Below are 16,156 nucleotides of genomic sequence, written 5' to 3' on the forward strand. Positions count from 1 at the left end.
CATCTCTAAAATTTGGAAAACATATCAACACTTATAAACATATTCAATGTAATAAAGAACAATTGAAAATGTCATAAATTACCTTTTTTTATTCATTCATTATATTGTCTTCTCCATCGCACGTGACATTGGCGAAATACTCTGTGCCCTCTTGGCGCAAAGAAAAGCCATTAAAAAAAAACAATTAATTCATTATTTCAATAAAATAGTATCATATTACAATTTGTTACAAATTGTTTATATAAATAAAACAAATCCGGTGCTACCCGGACGGATGGCAACCCTAATTGCGCGTAATATATGTACTTGTAACGCAGAGGCTCATACAATAAAAACTCTCTCATATAAAGTAAAGTTACACTGGATTACTTCAAACCAAAACAACAATATTAAGTATTGTTGTAAAGCTGTTGACTATATGATTGAGTTGTGCTAGACTGGCTTGCAGTATAAATATGTACGGTTTCAGAAGTTTCACAGCCGTTTTTGAAATCGCGCATGCGCAGTCTTGTCTGTAAAGGCCCGTATTCTCCAGTATTCGTAACTTGACAACTTAAGAAGCCTTTAGCGTTTAAGTAATTACGTTGTGGTTCATACAGCTATTCTATAAGAACTTACTCGAATCTCACCACAGACTATAACAAGTCAATAAGTTATACCATAAATTGACAGTAGTTTCAGTATAACATTGATATACATGTAAAAATAGAGTATCATAGTAATCAATTTGCTACTAGTGTACAAAATTTAATTGAGTTTGGTTTCCTTAATCGTACCGATCAATCTCTTATGTTTCTTCTGCATTCTACGTAACAATGGCTGAATATCGGGACAACTAAAATCCAAGAATTGAATTGAAGCCGGTTTTCAGTTATAAGAGTGACTTCTTACAGAATAGTTAGCTGTTTGTTCTTTTCTTTTTATTGTAATCGTCGCATGCTCTCGTTTTTCACTGCATTTATTTTTTACCTACAAAAATGTGCTATTAATTGTAATAATAAATATACTATAAATAACAAGTTTTGTTTTATTTTCTTTATATGTGTGTATGAATGCTTTATTGATCAATATATTTAATGTATTTAAAATTATATATTTCAAAGGCTCATATAGCTCATTGTCTAAATAAATTGGTAAATTCAGCAGAAAAAAGCAATTAATTTTATATACATTTATTAGATCCCTTAATTAATTTTTATTATGTATTGAAATCAAATTTCACATATTCGAATAACAGCCAATAAGAACTCCTTTACAGTATTACTGTATCGTTTTTGATGCGACTAGTAACCAGAGATGATCATCCCCTTTTCCACTTGATCAGCCTTCTCCTTGCCGGTCAGCATTTCAATCAGTTTCAGTCCAAACCAGTAAGCAGTGCCGGGACCCTGGTAAGAAATATGTTACATATTAGAATTATATTATGTTAACAAAATAATGTATGATATCAAATCGGAAACGTTATGTCTATTTCATATGGAAAATTATTGACCAGTTTGATACGTTACGGCTACGAAATTATTTCGAGTTATATGATTGTTTAGACAGTTTTAGTTAAGAGAAAATTTCAGGGTATCAGCTTGGCTTTATTAGTAGCCTATTTTGGCAATAAAATACAACAACAACAGCCTGTAAATTCCCACTGCTGGGCTAAAGGCCTCCTCTCCTTTTGAGGAGAAGGTTTGGAACATATTCCACCACGCTGTTCCAATGCGGGTTGGTGGAATACACATGTGGCAGAATTTCTATGAAATTTGTCACATGCAGGTTACCTCACGATGTTTTCCTTCACCGTTGAGCACGAGATGAATTATAAAGACAAATTAAGCACATGAATCAGCGGTGCTCGCCTGGGTTTGAACCCGCAATCATCGGTACGATATGCACGCGTTCTAACCCCCTCGGCTCCAATAAAATACAATTATAACTGAATAACTTTAATAAATATGATTTTATCTGTTTTCGGATAGATTATCATTACGAATATGCGATTGATTCGTTAACAGTTACGGAAGCTCCCTGACTCATATCTAACGTAAAGTACATACATTAAAATACCATGACAGATGACTAATACCATCCAAACCATCAATCCAATGACTTTGGTTTGTGATGCTGCTTCGATAAAACACGTGCAATCAGATCAAAGAAATAATAATAACAATAATTGTATACAAAAATAGCAAAGAACCTGAAAATGGCCAGCTAAGATGAATTATCAGGAGGCCCTTAGAAAAAATCCCAAACATCCAGCGGAGTAAGACTCACTACAGTCTTAAAAACTGCAAATTTCCCACTATAAGACTTGAGGGGTGGGCGATATTCCAATACATAACATAGTCTGGCAACTACGAAATTGATTCCCTTAACTAACACAGACTAAACATACAATGAACATTTGACCATGTGATAGTTTATCTTAGAGTAATTCTCGTCTGATTGGTTTGTCAAATTAGACCAGCTTGATGACTGGCTTCTCACGAGGAGGATGACCCCAAAACTACTTGGTGGTAGAGCTTTGTGCAAGCCCGTCTGGGTAGGCACCACCCACTCATCAGTTATTCTAACGCCAAATAACAGTACTCAGTATTGTTGTTTTCCGGTTTGAAGGGTGAGTGAGCCAGTGTAACTACAGGCACAAGGGACATAACATCTTAGTTCCCAAGGTTGGTAGCGCATTAACAATGTAAGGAATACTTAATATTTCTTACAGCATCATTGTCTATGGGTGATGGTGACCACTTACCATCAGGTGGCCCATATGCTCGTCCGTCAACCTATACCATAAAAAAAAAATGTGATAGTGTAGCAACACTGACCCTGCTGGTGACGATATTGCCATCCACGACCACCCTCTCGCCCTCCACGTAGGTGTAGTCCGATGTGATCTTGTCCTTGGTGGTCGGGTAGGATGTGACGCGCTTGCCCTTCGCCACTCCGTGCGCTACGAAGGCCGTGGGCGCTGGAACACATAACAAGAACACATCAATTAATTGACAATAGGATATTTGACAAAGCGAAAAATAAATTCTGAATTATTGTAATCAGTGTATATAATGAGTTTAAAAATGGTTATTTACTAACGAAAGTCGAAAATAATACTTAATTTATTCAAAAATCCAAAAATAAAAATGCATTTTTTAAACGTTTGTCACGTGACACAAAACGTTCCTGATTGGCCGGGTTTATGATGAAGTCACTTTCTTGTACCACAGATTAAAATACAGGAAAGTGACGTCACCGACCCAATTCCAGCGCCATATTGTCCAAGTAGCGTTTTTGCGCGCTATTTAAATATGGAATTTTTAATATGATATTTTTCGGCAAATATGTACTAGAAATAAAAAACACAACTTTTACTGGGTTCCTTAACTTCTACTAAATAATATAAAATGGATTTTATAAACCAGTCAAATAGCCTATTAATATATAAGTGACATCAAGACTGATGGTAATCAATAATCTCCTTACTTTCTCAGAGTAACATCAATAATTATTTCTAATAAATATTCACTTATATGACCAATGTTATAAAAATGTTGGTTGATTGCACTAAGAGCCTTTCTCTGTTTTTAGTAGTATGTAATTTTACTATTATTTTTTAATCATGTTTAAGAAAGATTCACAAGGCGGCCTTATCACTAAAACAGTGACCTCTTCCAGGCAATCTTAAGTTAGAGAAAAGACACAGATATAGGAAAAGATAGAGGTGTACAAAGCAGATATAAAATAAAATATAAATATAGTAAAAACTTCGTAAGGTTTCACTATACATGCCTGTCAGTCCGTAAGTCAGCCTTACTAAAGATTAATGAATAAATAAAAATTCTTTTAATGATAGTTTATGTCTCTCACCGGCACATATCGCGGCGACTATCTTCCCGGACTTCTCGTGTTCCTTTAGCAGAGTACCCACGACGTCAGATTTGGAGAGACGCTCGGAGCCCTCCAGTCCACCAGGAAGGATTACCTAGAATAAGAAAATACAACTCTCATTCATATTGCATAAAATTATACACAACAAGGTTAAGTGCTGCGACCATTTACATCGAATATCTCTTACTGTTCCTCGCAAACATCCCCGAAGTTACATAACAAAAATATTCCATACTCCTATCACGAAAACTCGTCTTGGAAAACTGGCTCCGATAGTGCGCATATGTGCTCGACATAATGAATTGGCAAAAGTTATACATGGCATTGACATCTTTCAAGATAGCTTCATTACTTTTAGAAAAAAGCTCATGGATTACTTTTTGTTAGCTAAATAGTGCGTTAAATTCCTGTTGTTTTTTGTTTTTTTATTTTTTCTTTTTTTTCTTTATTTTTTGTTTTTCTGTTATATTATTTAGTTATTATGTTTATAAACAACGATAGCATAGGTCAATTTTTTTTTAAATTGTATAATATATTTTAATTTCAACTTTAAACAAATATGTTGACACGATACATACATATCAGAAGTTGTTTTTCTTTTTTGAATGTTGTGTAAGCCATCAATTAATATGTATATTGTTAGTGTACTTATTAAATAAATAAAATAAAATAAAAAATACAAGTATTACAAGAAAATCATTCGAATCAAAAACAATTTTATAACAGGAGATTATGAAAATATTTAAAACTTGATATGTATAAAATAAATATAAGTCATATGCCTGGCCTAAAGTCTTCCTTTCTTCGAATTTGGTTTACTAAAATTTTGAAATTAAATAGCTAATTTCGAAATATTAGTAAAGCCAATAATCCCAAAATAATTATCATCAAATGATTGAGGGTATATACCTATATAAAAAGCAAAAACAAAATACAATCAATTTACCATTAAACAAATTAAAATAATATATATTCAGATGAAATGAAACAATAACAAAAATACTTTTTGTATAAGTATGCCTGTATCTAGACTCAGGTTGTTATAATTCAAGATTGATTATACAATAATTGTAAATACTAATATCAGGGTAAAAGCTATCTAAAATACTGGTAGAGATGAAATATTGATAAATAAAAAATGCTGTATTGTAAAGTTACATCAATAAAATTAATTTGATTTGATTTTATTTTGATCATGGTAGGTAATTACATTTATCAACCATAATTTTATGAGTGGTACCAGCCTGCTGGCTATCATAGATATAATAAAGAATAAACATAGCTCAGAGCCCACTATTGGGCTCAAAAAGGTTTTTGTAATTAAAAAAATATGTACTTTATATTTTATATATAAATAGAAAAAATGTCATACAGCATCATACTGAGGATTTTCAGCCAGTGCAGCAGCCAATGATTTGTCTGGCACGAGTGTTACTTGTCTAGAGCATAGAACAGGGGCCTCTCCGTCTAATCCAGCGAGGGTCACTGTCACCTGGGAACAAGGTTGGATATTAAGTAGCTATGAATAGATAGCTATCTTATGTTGTCTTCTGTATCTCTTTCAGCCTCTCTGTATGCAAATTACATTAAACGAATATCATATTTAAGTACTTTTGAATCTTCAATATTTAAAATATTGTTAATAAAAATAAAAAAGGTCCATGTGTGCTATATGATTCAAGATGGCCAATCTCCACATCACTGAAGATCTGCTGATTAGTCAATAAAAAATAGTAAACTACCTACTACAAACAAATTAAAAATTAAGTAAAAAGGGATGGGTAACTGTGAGCCTGTGTATGTTATGAAATATATAATAATATATAAAAGATGATTTAAATTTAAAACTACATATTCATAATATACATTCTATCACGAAAAAGTAAAAAACTCAGTTGTTGCATTTTTCCATTACACATAAACAAATCACATGTAAAAGTCAGCAATCTTTTTTCACATCTTTTGTTAATATACAATAGAAGACTCACACCGCCCCTCCTCAGCATATCAACAGTAATGACTGTCTCCATCTCTTCAGCACCTTGAGACAGAATCATTAGTGCTGTTTTTGACATTGTTGATGATGAGAATGACCTGTAACATACATAGGTTATTATAAGTAATATCAATACATAATCTAATTGACGCCTGCTTTTCTCACGTTTTAAGGGTAGTGGTAGGTGTAAGGCATAAAATAGTATCGAATATCGTTCTTTGGAAAATGCAAATTTTAAGAAATTCGGTATAATAGTATGGCCGTTATAGACCGATATACCGATAGAGTTACTTTCGCATTTAAAATATTAGAATAGAAGTATAAATTAGCTAATAAGAACCTGGCTGGCTCCGAACTTGTCTATTAAAATAAATAAGTATTTTTAAAAAAATAGTGTTTTTTTTTTAACGAAAGGCCGGCTAAGGTTATATTTAAATTCATAGACTACGTAGGTATTTGAAATTAAAATAGGGTAAAATATATTAAGACTTACTTAGGTTGCAGCCAAACAAAATCAGCAGTATATTTAGTGGTCAAAGCTAATTGTGATATCGATTTATGATTTTTCGTACTAAATCGTTTGAGTAGAAACACAAACATTAAAGTGTGATAATTGACAGTTAACGTCAAGGTCAAACAATTTTATCAAAATTTTATAGAACAAGAACTTTGATTACGTAATTCAAGAGCCTAACATATAACTGATTATATATAACTACATTATGTCTAAAAATAATACTTTTCACAAATATATTTATTTTTATGATAAATACTTTTAAATATTAACATTAAGTCTATGTTTGGATATTTTTTTAACATAGGTATTATTTTCTTATATGGTAATCGTAAAACCAATGACAAAAACGACAGATGTTCGTTGACGGAAATTCTATAATGTCTATGGCCAGCTTCCTTTCTTTTGCTCGCTAACGTCAAGCGAACAAAAAAAATATTCTTTTTTTGTTTTATTACTTTTACGAATAAACTTGACCTTTATAAATGAATCATGTAATTTCTCAACTCCGCTAACATTTGGTTTTTTCCTATAATTTTTTGTGATTGTTTTCAGTTATTAATAAGTGTAAAAAACATTGTTAGGTTAGGAACTAGACGTTATAAAAAACCCATAATTCTCATGTATGTCAATTAAAATATATTAAAGTAAATATGGATTTCGTAAAACGAGAAGACAACAATATATTCGATGAGGAAACCTACAAAATGTACTTGGAAACTGTAAGTAATAAAAAAACTTTTCGAAACTTGTTCAAGATTTAAAACTTTTTAGTACTTCGCTAATGATACAGGCTTAAATTATCACGAACCCAATGTAATATAAATTTAAATAATTATATTGCTTTTTATGCTCACTAAATTAAAAAATAATACGTAATAGAAAAAATAGACGATTATTTTTTTATCTGTACAGGATAAAATGTTTTAAAAATTAACTTTAAAACAAAATAATCCCTATCTTTTAATTTTAAACTTTTAAAAGCGAATTTCCTTCTTAACTAGTTATCTTACTCTACGTCAATTTCATTAAAGTATTGTTTTATTTCAGTTGCAGAAATCCCATATGATAGACACACCAGACTACCAACACACCGCAATATCTATGGAACAGCTGCACCAAGCTATGCAGTCGTCCCTCAACTCCAGCTCACTCGTTCACAACTTCCAACTGCCGTTATCACCAAGACAAATGTCCACACTCATGCTAAAAACCAACCATATAACAAGATCACTAAATTTCAACGAGCTACCATCACATTTACCAAAAAATCTGACCATGGAAATGGAGCTGATTTCTCTACCAAACGATTTACCTCATAATCTCCGGCACGATGATATGTTAACGCAAAACTTGTCCAGGAATCTAGATATAACACTAGCAAGGTCGATGAATAATGAATTGGAATTACAGAACACTCTATCTCATGTACAGAGCTTACAAGACCATGAGTTATCAAGAAATATCGGTGCAGAGTTAAACCATAGTCTAAGTAGAGTCAATGAATTATCACAAAATATGGGTCGTGATATTCCACATGAGCTGGGGAATGAAATTGATTTGTCACACTTGAGTCGGCAAAATTTAGAGCCCGATGTTATATTAAGTCAAGAAGATTCTAGAAGAAGTCACTCGGTCCAAGCCGCTGTTGATAGTCATTTGTTGGAACAACAGTTGGTACATAGATTGGAACAAAACATGGCCCTCAGGTTGGACCAAACGTTAGATAGATTAGACCAACCATTAACCCAACGTATTGACCAAACATTAGCTCAGAGATTGGATCAGAATTTACCACAAAGATTAGATCAAACATTGGCTCAAAGGCTGGATCAAAGATTATTTAATCCGAACTTATTACACGAGCAAAAGCTGGAACCAAATGAACATTTGTATTCAGTTGCATGTCATATAAAATCTGAACAAGAGGACGATGGGTATTTCTATGACAATATGAACCAAGGCATGTCAAACGCTGGATTAAATGGTAAGAATGATTTTTCTTTTAAACAAAATACTCTAGGATTCATAAGTATATGAATATTAATGAATTACAATTGAGATTATTATTTTTATTGCCGAGAACATAATAAACTGCATTTATTTTCATTGTATCTTCAAGGATTAATTCAAAATTTGTGTTGGTATTTTTATATATTTTATCAGACATCAATTCATAATAAACTCATCCAAATTAATCCAGTAAAAAGTTATTATGCATGGTCATAGACAATATATGTTTATAAACACTTTTTAAAAAAAGAACAATACACTAGTTGCATATGATGTGTAAAATCTCACAGATAACCTTTTTAACAAGCAACATTAACATTATATTATATCTAACGGGCAACCCTAGCTCGCGCGCTCATTGGTCGAATTAAATAGCGCGCGCTTCACCGGTTATCCGTTACAAACTTCCGTCCCTTGTCGCGAAATCATACATAACGATAGTAGGACAGCGAGGATAGATGTCATATTTATAAAATGTAAATTACAAGAAATAATATATAACACGATTTTAGTAAAGATGTAAAAATATTCAATCGTACAAGAAAATACGTCGTTTCTTTTTTTTTTAACGTGACGCAAACCCTTGACATCCATGATATTTTAATTAATTTGAAATTAAAGAACACAGTGAATGGTGTAAATAAATGTATCTTCGTGGTCGAGTAGTGTGTACACCGGTTTTCATGGGTACGCCACTCCGAGGTCCCGATTTCCCCGTCGATGTAGAAAAGTTCATTGGTTTTCTATGTTGTCTTTGGTGTGGGTGTGTGTGGTACCGTCGTAACTTCTTATTTTCCATAAAACAAGTGCTTTAGCTACTTTGGTATCAGAGTAATATACAGTCAGAGTAAGAAAACCTTCGTCAGTTTTCAAATTCATTCCTTTATCAAGTCTAAAACTCTTAGTACCTTTCGAATCTAAACATCAAATCACTGCGACGCAATATGTCATTCTCGATCGGTAAAGCAGATTATCGCTCATACCGAGCACACGAAAATAGATCTTAAGGTGACGAACCTTTTCTAACCCCGACTGTACATGTGTGATGTGGTCCAATATTTATTTATTTTATACACACAAAAGCGTTATCGTCAACTCTCCTGGGTGATGCCCATAGGACCACGACAAAACCGCTAAACCGAATTTGATGAAATTTGGTATGAAGCAAACTCCAAGAAAGGACATAGGACTTTTTTGCCTAGCACATGACAACCAATACCCTAAAACGCGCGCGAAGTAGTTCCTATGACAATAAAAAGCTTATTTTTCTGTATGAACCTTCTGCAATTAAAATTGTCTGGTCATCAAATAAAAAAGGGCTGTATCAACTATAAATATCTAGTTTTTTATCCATTGGACCACCTCGGCCCTAGTGACAATGATTAAGCTAATGACACAATACACCGAGTATTGGGAATTACCCACAGATAACATTTATCGTAATGAAAATAGATTTGACTAATATCATAATAATTGACAATGTTTATCCTCTTTTGATTTTGATAATTCGTGCTTGTGTCATAGCCGATGTTGTCCAGTGGTTAGAACTCGTCCATCGTAACCGATGATTGCGGGTTCAAACCCAGACAAGCACCACTAAATATTCATGTGCTTAATTTGTTTGTTTGTATCATCTCGTGCTCAGCGGTGTAGGAAAATATGGAAACATGTATGTATCTAATTTCATAGAAATTTTGTCCTACGTGTATTTCACCAAACCACATTGGAACAGCGTGGTGGAATTTGTTCCAAATCCTTCACCTCAAAGGGAGAGGAGGCCTTTCTTTACGCGTGAATGTGTTATTACAATATGTGTGTTAGCTTCTTATTTTAATGTTATAAATGTGTTTGTTTATTTTTTATTATGCTTTACAAAACAGTAAAGAACGTAGGGCATCTAACAACTGCCCCTCCCCCTCCATAAACGAAGCTGCGGGCGAGTACTAGTTTAATATAAATCTTTAAATTAACAAAATAAAAGTACCACTTAAAGCCTACTTAACTAAAAATTTTTTTTTTTTAATGGAAATTTAGTCTATGGTTCCCTCAACTTCTATATGAATTGAATCGCAATGAATGAAAAGTTATTTATACGCCATTATGTAATTACGCGTCAGATAACATATGTTTAGAGTCAGTGTTATCATTTCTCAAGATATACAAGGCCAGAGAAATTTATAAACAATAGTTATATATATGTAAAATACTACACACAAACTTTCTAAGAACACGTTATTTTATATGTGGGGTGTCAAGATGTAGACCTATGCTTATATATATTTTTACAACAACAAATATTGATTTATAGTCACTACACTCTTTACATCCAAATCTGTTCAGGCATTTAAATATATGGAATAGAGAAATTCATACACATATACGAGAGAGAGATATTAGTGACACGAGATGGCCCAGTGGTTAGAACGCGTGCATCTTAACCGATGATTGCGGGTTCAAACCCAGGCAAGCACCGCTGATTCATGTGCTTAATTTGTCTTTATAATTCATCTCGTGCTCAGCGGTGAAGGAAAACATCGTGAGGAAACCTGCATGTGACAAATTTCATAGAAATTCTGCCACATGTGTATTCCACCAACCCGCATTGGAACATCGTGGTGGAATAGGTTCCAAACCTTCTCCTCAAAGGGAGAGGAGGCCTTTAGCCCAGCATATACTCTATTCAAACTTTAAGAGGAAAAAATTGTTTATTTTGCATAAACAACATTTGATGACAAATTGACGCGATATCATTGTGCGAGAGGTATCTATGATTCTCGTTATGGATTTACGAAAAAAATGGCGTTTTGAACGTCACCGAAACTTAGTCCAGCAGTGGACCGTGTACGGGCTGTTACATAACTATTTTGTGTACACAATTTATTACCTTATTTAGTTTTACCCTTGATTTGTTTTATTTTTCGTCGTTATAATAACTTTTGACATATTTTTTAAGTGTTTTGATTGTGATATGCTTTTTGTCTTATTCGCTATACACATAATAATATGTGGAGCATATAATAATTCAATTAAAATAAAAGATTATTTAGAATAGACTGATATTATCTCCTCCTCGCCTTGTATTAAAGGCATGAGGTAGACTAAATAACCTTCGCATAATCTATGCTTATCAATAAAATATTTAATTTTATTTTTTCAGGTGAAATTCCCCAACAAGCGGACCACAGTCAGCCGAGTTCGAACCTCCATCACGATCAAATATACTCCCTGTATAACAATCAAATACCCATACCGGCTTTAAATCCAATAGATCTATACTCCCGCCAACAGAACTACGTCCAAAACTACATCACCGACGTCTCTCGAGAAAATCCTCAAAACTTAGTCGTCCATAGACAATTTGACAACTCAAGTCCGTATACGGAGGAGTTTAAAAAGTTACGTCAAGATGGCGAAGGCGGGAAAAAAGATTCGAAAATCGAAGAGCCGAAGGAAAATCTAAAACCGACCGATCAGAATAAAATGTATTACGAATATTCGAATGATTATATCGTAGCCGAGAAGAATGAAAACGATCCCAGTTCGAATAATAAAATATCGGACGAGTTGTCGATGAGTATAAAGGGCGAGTATGTCTGTTACAAATGCAACGAAGTCTTTCCATCGAAACGCTTGTTGAAACAGCACGCGAAGACTTGCGAAAACGGCGAGAATAGTGAATTAGAAAAGTTGGGTAAATTCAGTTGTAGCCAGTGCGCTTATCGCTGTCAATCGCCGGCGATATTGAAGATACACGAACGGACGCACACCGGCGAGAAACCCTATGCTTGTACGTTCTGCGACTACAAATCCGGTCAGAAGAACAACGTCGCAAAACACATCCTCGTTCATATGAAACAGAAACCTTTCGGTTGTCAATACTGTGACTATCGCTGCGCCCAGAAAAACAACTTAGTGGTACACGAAAGGACTCACACCGGTTACAAACCGTTCGCGTGTCCGTTCTGCGATTACAGAACGGTTCAGAAACCGAATCTAGTTAAACATATGTACTTACACACAGATCAGAAGCCCTTCAGCTGTGATATGTGTAATTATAGATGTGTGCAGAAAACTAACCTCACGAAACATAAGCAGAGACACTTGAACGAGAAGGACGGTGATAAAGTCGATAGCAAAGTCCCGATCAAGCCCTACAAGCCGAGACAGAAGTCGGTGAAGTGTCCTCATTGTGTGTATAGATGTGTTCAGAAATCTAGTTTGGAAAAACATTTGCAATTCAAGCACAATGACATAAATAGTGATATTGTTGATAGTGATTGTGGTCTGAATTTAATGAAGAATACAAGTGACAGTATACAGAATTTGAGTGTTAAGAAAGCTGATTACGAACTGCCGCAAGATAAAGTGTTAGAACCTGTACCATTGCAGTCGTAGCACAGCTTTTAGTGTAAATAGTTTTTTAATTAGAGTGACTGAAGTTAATTGTGAGTTTGGTTTCCATATGTCTGTATGGAATGGTGCAAATGGTTTTATTTTTGCTACGTAGCTAGGTGAATTATGAAGGGATTGTGTGATTTATATGCGGTGTACTTATAATGTTAATGCTCTCTTTTCTGTGTTTTTTATTGGGTGTATTATATTTAGTCAATTTTTTTTTTAATTAAACAATATATTATGGTAAGATTGTTACGAATTTGTAAAACTTGATACCATTTAAGTCTATATTAGCATAGACTATTTTTTTTTTTTGTAATTTGATTGTCAAATGATTACTGACTGTGACAATATTAATTCAAGCTTATGTTTAATGTCTTGGAATTGAAATTTTTTTATAAGCTAGTCAATTGTCAAGGTTTCATTTAAACCAGTTTTGGATAAACACGTAATTATTTAACAATAAATTATGCTCAAGATTGCTTTCCAATAAAATAAGGTTATTGTTTGTAGAGAATGATGTGGCATTCTGTAAAGTAACAACCATATGTTTGAAGTAATTAATGAATGTTATAATTATTTTTTTTAATTTTCACATGCTTATTTTGGCAATTTAATAATTTTTATAATTATATATATATAGGGCCTATATACAAAATATTGCCTACATTTTGGCTCATAAAAGCACTTTATATTGTACATTATACTGTTGCAGTTATCCTGAAGCTACCACCAGTTCAAAAGCAGGTTATGCTTTACCATTTTGATTACAAAGTACATAAATAAAGTACAATTAATTTTATATATCCTTTTGGGAAATCAAATAATACCAATAATTATTTATTAAAAACCTTTAACTATAATATGATGAGTAATTTGTAAATTACAACATAAAAGCTATTTATTTTTGATGTTTCAAAATGACTTGAACATATTATTGCAACTATTTTCATGAGCGCTGAACGAAATAATTGTTTTTTTTTGGTTGGTACTTTGGTGCTGTACAGAGATGTGACTTAGCTTTACAGAGTTGTTGCATTAAGAAAGTGCAGTTGATTCTTAATTGACCTGATTGATTGAGGATCTTTAGCCACAGTTATTGTCTATTCCATGTAGGAAAGGCCTAAATTAAATGGCAGATGTATATTTAATGTAATATCATGTAATAAACAACTCAGTAACTACAGAGTGTTAGGTATGGAAAGCTATATGGGTCTTCACCGCACTAGTACTGTATGAAATAATAATGAAAGTGCTACTGTATATGGACAGTACCTTATAATAGCATTAATTTTGATTGAGATGATTCATAGAAGAATGTAGAAGTACCTTTCTTTAAAAAGGATGATTAAGTTTGTGTGATGAGTATGCTCAGTATAAATTTCAAGCATTTTGGATAACCTATATGCAAAAAAATTGTTTTTTTCCGTATCACCAATGTTTAAAGCAAAGCCGAGTTCATAATAGTCAAAAATTATTAAATGAATGTATCTTGATTTGCTGATTAACTGGTAAAGTTTATTAAATTATGTAATACAATATTTTAAATTTTATTAGTTTTGTATCGAGTATTGAAACAATTATAGAATCAAAATTAAATTATTACATATTTAAGTAAGCTCTTATAAAGAATTTTGTCATGTCACAGGCCTATTAGTCTGCCACTGGTTGTGAAAGTAGATTTTATTGAGAAGAACCATGAAAAACTCTATAATTACATTACATTAATTACTTTTTCTCAAAAGTATGAGCAATGAGCAAAGAATTAACATAAGTAATTGTTACTCTCCGTTACTTGTGAACTATTTTATCGTTTGATAAATTATTTGATTTTGTCAATTTGTATATAAAGGTCAATGATATTCTAATAAACAGATATGTTATATCCATACTAAACAACAGAAAAAAGTGGGCCGCGCCGGGGACTGTTTATTTTAGTTTATTTTTACATTTCCTTAAAATTAAAAAAGGATAGCTTGATATAAAACAATAAGTAAAAGGGATAACTAGATGTTTTAATTACGCAAAACGTATTACTACGTAATTATGATGTATTATAACTTATAACTACGTAAAACGACTAAAGGCAAACGTCCCAATTAGGACGTTTTCTAGTCTTCACTTTTTGCGTGTTAATGAGATCTGTTTACTAGAACATCATTGATAAAGGTTGAATTTATTACAGGTTTTACAAAATATAATCAAGACTGTCAAATTATAGTTATGTATGTTTTTTCAAGGTAAAGTTTAATTTACAGCATAAAATATAGTTGTTGTTGAGTGAGATCGTGGTGTCTTCTTCTATTAAATTTGAAATCAATAGTGTAAGGAAGAGAAGTGTTTATCGATCAAGTAAATAGCATTTATAAGTAAGCCCAATATGATTGATAATATGTTTAGTCACATTTTAAAATATTACAAGTAAAAAGGAGCAGATTAATATTTTAATTATTCTTTTTAATATTTTACGTCGTGCTTTCTACCACATGATTTTATTTAAATGTTTCGAAACATCGAAAAACTTGTGAAATTAAACCAGTATATATTATTTGAAGGGAAAATATTTGACATATACAAGATTTATATTTGCTGGTGTCTTTGTAAGGCTTGACCGCTTGAAATATATCGCCTACGCTTATTAATGGATTATCATAAAAAAAACAATCATAATTTGTTAATAGAAGACTACTGAAGACTATCTTTTACCAAGCTAGTTTCATTTCATTGGTTGACAATTATAAAAGACAAATGCGTAAATTATATTTATTCCTGTATTGAAATATTTATTTACATAGATATTTTTTGTACTTGAGGTTAGTATAGTTATAAAATAGTTAAATACCGCGAAAAGAAATACAGACAAGTTTGACAGTTTCTTGATTTGTAATGTAACAGATTATACGACAAAAAACTTTGTAAAATTTTAAATTAGTAACGATAGACTTTTATGGTTATAAATAATTTTGATTAAAGACAAAGTAGAGAGTTATGTAAAATATATTTTTTTAACTTAAATCGGTTCCATTTTGGATGGAACCTGTGTCGTCATAATATTGAGACTATTCCACAAAACGAACTACCAAAAGAAAAATAGCTCTTGTGTGTTCAATGACGATGTGTGATGTGACATTAGTCTTTCTAGACGCCGGATTGGTCTTGTAGTACGGGACAGCTTACACAACCAATAGAAACAGCTCCCTATCGCGCCGTTCGACGCTATTCGTCGCTATAGATTCTCGCGTCAGTTCGACCCGAGACAGCGAGTGCGTGTAAAGCGACGCGTCGAATTGACGAATATATTCGTATGATATTACAAGTTACTACGTTTGAGTAAAGATCATATTCGCATGAGAAATAAATAT

General features: G+C 32.6%; 2 protein-coding genes across 2 annotated transcripts; one reads left to right on the plus strand and one right to left on the minus strand.

Annotated features, from left to right (window-relative positions):
• Positions 1-1,156: 1,156 nt before the first annotated feature.
• LOC124541913 (protein dj-1beta-like) lies at positions 1,157-6,505 on the minus strand. Its single transcript, XM_047119838.1, has 6 exons — positions 6,366-6,505; positions 5,865-5,970; positions 5,249-5,368; positions 3,856-3,970; positions 2,820-2,962; positions 1,157-1,388 (listed from the first exon to the last, which is right to left on the minus strand). The coding sequence occupies exons 1-6, from the start codon at positions 6,470-6,472 to the stop codon at positions 1,284-1,286; spliced, it is 696 nt and encodes a 231-aa protein (XP_046975794.1). The 5' UTR covers positions 6,473-6,505; the 3' UTR covers positions 1,157-1,283.
• Positions 6,506-6,780: 275 nt separating this feature from the next.
• LOC124541970 (zinc finger protein 460-like) lies at positions 6,781-14,109 on the plus strand. The gene is made up of 3 exons (XM_047119910.1): positions 6,781-7,108; positions 7,437-8,373; positions 11,557-14,109. Exons 1-3 carry the CDS (start codon positions 7,040-7,042, stop codon positions 12,792-12,794), a joined length of 2,244 nt encoding a protein of 747 aa, XP_046975866.1. The 5' UTR covers positions 6,781-7,039; the 3' UTR covers positions 12,795-14,109.
• The last annotated feature ends 2,047 nt before the right edge of the window (positions 14,110-16,156 follow it).

The sequence above is a fragment of the Vanessa cardui genome, chromosome 29 (assembly GCF_905220365.1).
Source record: "Vanessa cardui chromosome 29, ilVanCard2.1, whole genome shotgun sequence".
Classification (NCBI taxonomy): domain Eukaryota; kingdom Metazoa; phylum Arthropoda; class Insecta; order Lepidoptera; family Nymphalidae; genus Vanessa; species Vanessa cardui.

Excerpts from the sequence above, each read along its gene's own strand:
- LOC124541913 (XM_047119838.1), bottom strand. The coding sequence starts at position 6,472 with ATGTTTGTGTTTCTACTCAAACGATTTAGTACGAAAAATCATAAATCG. Across the intron at positions 5,369-5,864 it reads ATATGCTGAGGAGGGGCGGT|GTGACAGTGACCCTCGCTGG; the intron begins GTGAGTCTTCTA and ends CCTTGTTCCCAG. Across the intron at positions 1,389-2,819 it reads GCAATATCGTCACCAGCAGG|GGTCCCGGCACTGCTTACTG; the intron begins GTCAGTGTTGCT and ends ATTTCTTACCAG.
- LOC124541970 (XM_047119910.1), top strand. The coding sequence starts at position 7,040 with ATGGATTTCGTAAAACGAGAAGACAACAATATATTCGATGAGGAAACC. Across the intron at positions 7,109-7,436 it reads ACAAAATGTACTTGGAAACT|TTGCAGAAATCCCATATGAT; the intron begins GTAAGTAATAAA and ends GTTTTATTTCAG. Across the intron at positions 8,374-11,556 it reads GTCAAACGCTGGATTAAATG|GTGAAATTCCCCAACAAGCG; the intron begins GTAAGAATGATT and ends TTATTTTTTCAG.